This window comes from Condylura cristata, unplaced genomic scaffold, assembly GCF_000260355.1.
Source record: "Condylura cristata isolate star-nosed mole 26May11 unplaced genomic scaffold, ConCri1.0 scaffold00041, whole genome shotgun sequence".
Taxonomy (NCBI): domain Eukaryota; kingdom Metazoa; phylum Chordata; class Mammalia; order Eulipotyphla; family Talpidae; genus Condylura; species Condylura cristata.
In genome coordinates, this window is record NW_004567142.1 from 5,117,598 (window position 1) to 5,120,656 (window position 3,059).

General features: G+C 71.2%; 2 protein-coding genes across 2 annotated transcripts in view; one reads left to right on the top strand and one right to left on the bottom strand.

The window, feature by feature from the left end:
- The window catches only part of MED25 (mediator complex subunit 25), a 17,685-nt gene extending 14,937 nt beyond the window's left edge, over nt 1–2,748 (top strand). Inside the window, exons 8-13 of the mRNA XM_012733509.1 lie at nt 494–1,159; nt 1,233–1,315; nt 1,383–1,440; nt 1,518–1,625; nt 2,490–2,681; nt 2,725–2,748. Of these exons, the coding sequence (XP_012588963.1) occupies nt 494–1,159; nt 1,233–1,315; nt 1,383–1,440; nt 1,518–1,625; nt 2,490–2,681; nt 2,725–2,748 (1,131 nt within the window). The remainder of the gene's footprint in view (nt 1–493; nt 1,160–1,232; nt 1,316–1,382; nt 1,441–1,517; nt 1,626–2,489; nt 2,682–2,724) is intronic.
- Nucleotides 2,749–2,953: 205 nt separating this feature from the next.
- The window catches only part of PNKP (polynucleotide kinase 3'-phosphatase), a 7,025-nt gene continuing 6,919 nt past the window's right edge, over nt 2,954–3,059 (bottom strand). The window contains exon 10 of the mRNA XM_004694016.2: nt 2,954–3,051. Within this exon, the coding sequence (XP_004694073.1) occupies nt 2,954–3,051 (98 nt within the window). The remainder of the gene's footprint in view (nt 3,052–3,059) is intronic.

Sequence of the window (3,059 nt, forward strand, 5' to 3'; positions counted from 1 at the left end):
CGTGGGCGGCACCGGGCCACCCCGACCCGAGACCGTCGGCCGGTCCTGCAGACCCCGGGCTGCGCGCGCTCCCCAGAACCAAGTCTCCACCTTCTTTACAAAAAAGTCTAAATAAGGCGTCTGTGGAGCGAGAGCGCCGCGCACCCCGACGCCCCGCCAGCCCAGCCCTGTGGGCCCGCTGCTGCCCCCGTCAGCCGCTGCCCGCGCCCGGCCCACCTGACAGGGCCCCTGGGCGGGGGCACCGGCCTGAGTTTGGAACGTGGGCACCTTCCTAACTCGGCATCCCCGCTGCCTTCCCTCCTTCATGGTTCCCCCGATGTGCAGAGGCACCTCCCGGCCCCCTAAAGTCGAATTGAACTTTCAGGAGGCCACCTTGCCCCCCTGGGTGGCCCTCCCCAGAGTCAGCTCCCCAGCAGACGGCCCTGGTCTGGACGCTGGGCCCAAAGCCCTGGTGGTCAGCCCCGGCGGGACTGGCCCAGGGCTTAGCTGATCAGCATGTGCTGAGCGCCCCTGGGTGGCCCCCCATGTCCTTTGCAAGTTCAGCCTTTGGCCAAAGGCTCCCCCAGCTGCTTCACTTGCACCTTCTCAGGGACACCTGCGCCCCGCACCCCAGTGTGCCTCCTGGCGGGTGCGGAGCCCCTGGGGCCGGCCCAGCGGTCAGGTTGTGGGCTGGCGCCAGGGCTGCTGCCAGCAAGGGCCCCCGGCTCCTGCAAGGCTCCTGCGGGCTCCGCGTGCTTTGGGTTTGGGGACGCTCGCTGGGGGGGCGTGTACGGCTCCGTGGCTTCCTGCTGGCATGTTCCAGGGCGCTGCAGCCCCGCCAGCTGCCCTGATTGCCCACTCCAGGTGCCCCCACCCATCTGGGCACCACCTCGCCTGGCGGCTGTGGCTGGGCTGTGCGGGGAGGGCAGGTGGGCCCGGGGCTCCGAGCTGGCGAGGGGGACGGACCCGGACTTGGCGGGAGGCCTGGCCAGCGGCGTCCGTGGGCTGGCGGCCTCCAACCTGTCCCCCACCTCTGCCGCAGCCCGGCGCGCGGGTCTTCGGGGCGCTGGGTCCCATCGCGCCCTCTTCGCCCGTGCTGGCCCTGGGGGGCCTGGCCGTGGGTGAGCACCGGCTCAGCAACAAGCTGCTGGCCTGGAGCGGCGTCCTCGAGTGGCAGGAGGTGAGCGGGGGGCGCCCGCGGGCTGACGGGAGGCGCGGGGCCTGCGCGGCCCTGACCTGCCCTCCCGCCCCAGAAGCGCAGGCCCTACTCGGACTCGGCAGCGAAGCTCAAGCGCACCCTCCCCTGCCAGGCCTATGTGAACCAGGGCGAGAACCTGTGAGTGGCCGGCGGGCGGTGGGGGCGGGGCCAGCGCCGGGCCCCCCTGACCCTCTCCTCCCCCCAGGGAGACTGACCAGTGGCCCCAGAAGTTGATCATGCAGCTCATCCCGCAGCAGCTGCTGGTGAGGCACAGCCCCAGCCCCCCCCCCCCGCTGGCCGGCACCCCAGCCATGACCCAGCTGTCCCGTTTCACCCCCAGACCACCCTGGGCCCCCTGTTCCGCAACTCGCAGCTGGCGCAGTTCCACTTCACCAACAGAGACTGCGACTCGCTCAAGGGCCTCTGCCGCGTCATGGGCAACGGCTTCGTGAGTGGGGGTGCAGCCAGTGGGGTGCCCAGCGGGGTCTCGTGTTCTGGTGCAACTGAGGCGCCCCTGCCCGGGAGTGCGGGCGCGCGAGTGCTGTGGCGGGACTCGCCCTCCCTCTGCCCGGGCGCCTGGCCTGGCTGTGTGGGGGAGCAGCGTGGGGGGCGCCGGGGTGACTGAGGGCTGCCAAGTCCCGCAGGGTCAAAGCAGCAAGTGAAGCTGCTGCAGCCCAGAGGTGCCCCGGTGTGAGGTGCCCCGAGGGCTGGCCGTGGGGTCCCCTCCAGTCTCTGTTGCCCTTTGGGACAGCCCTGCCCTGCCTCCAGGGTGCTTGAGTGCTGAGGCCCCTTGGGCCCCGGGGCCCACTGGGCGGGTCCCCCTCATGGACACGCCCCCGCGCCAGATCGGAGGTGCCGGTTGGGGTGTGGTCGTGTTCTCCCGGGCGCAAAGGGGCCCTTGTCCCCCGTACCCATGGGGAGACGCTGGCATCTCGCACAGGCGGCACTCGGAGGTGTTTAATGCGTGCACCGTCGGCCGGAGGTTTTACAGCGGGAAACGGGCTCGGAAGCGGGGGCCTGTTAGGTCTTCAGGCTGGAGCTCGCAGAGCTGTGCCGGCCCCGGGCTGCACCCCAACCCTGGCCCAGGCCCTGCTGACTGCTCGGGCTCGAGCCACGAGGGCCGGGTCCCCTGGCGAGGCTGGCATAGGAGAGGTGCAAGGGGGGTGTGCCCTGTAGAACCCACACCCCGAAACTTAGATCCCAGGCCAGCTCCAGGGCACATGCAGCGGGGGCCCAGGTCGAACCTGGGGTTCGAGCTGCCCACGGTCGGCGCGGAGGGGTGCCTGCGCCCCTGAACGCCCTGCCCCCCCAGGCCGGCTGCATGCTGTTCCCCCACATCTCCCCCTGCGAGGTGCGCGTGCTCATGCTGCTGTACTCGTCCAAGAAGAAGATCTTCATGGGCCTCATCCCCTACGACCAGGGCGGCTTCGTCAACGGCATCCGCCAGGTCATCACCAACCACAAGCAGGTCCAGCAGCAGAAGCTGGAGCAGCAGCAGCGGGGGGTGAGTGACGCTGCCCCCCGCTGTCCCTGGGCTCCCGGCACAGGCACCCGAGTTCAGCCCGCCTTGACTCTCTCTGCCCGCGCTGCGTGACCCGCCCGTGGGCGGGTGTGGGGGGCCCGGCCCAGTGGGCTTGCTCCGGGCGCCTCCACCCTGCAGCCGGCCAGCGGGTGTCGAGGCCGCAGCCCTGGGTCAGACCTCCCGCTTGGGCGGGCTCTCGAGACACCAGGTCAGGTTTTCTCAGGTGGCTCCTGGGAGCCGTGGGGAGCCCCCGTCTAGCTTCGTCGGCCGCCCCGAGGCAGCAGGCCTGGGCCCCACGCTCCCTTGCGTCCTTTCCCTTCAGCGTCCTTGTCCGTCTCCGTGACGCAGCCCCCTGGGGGG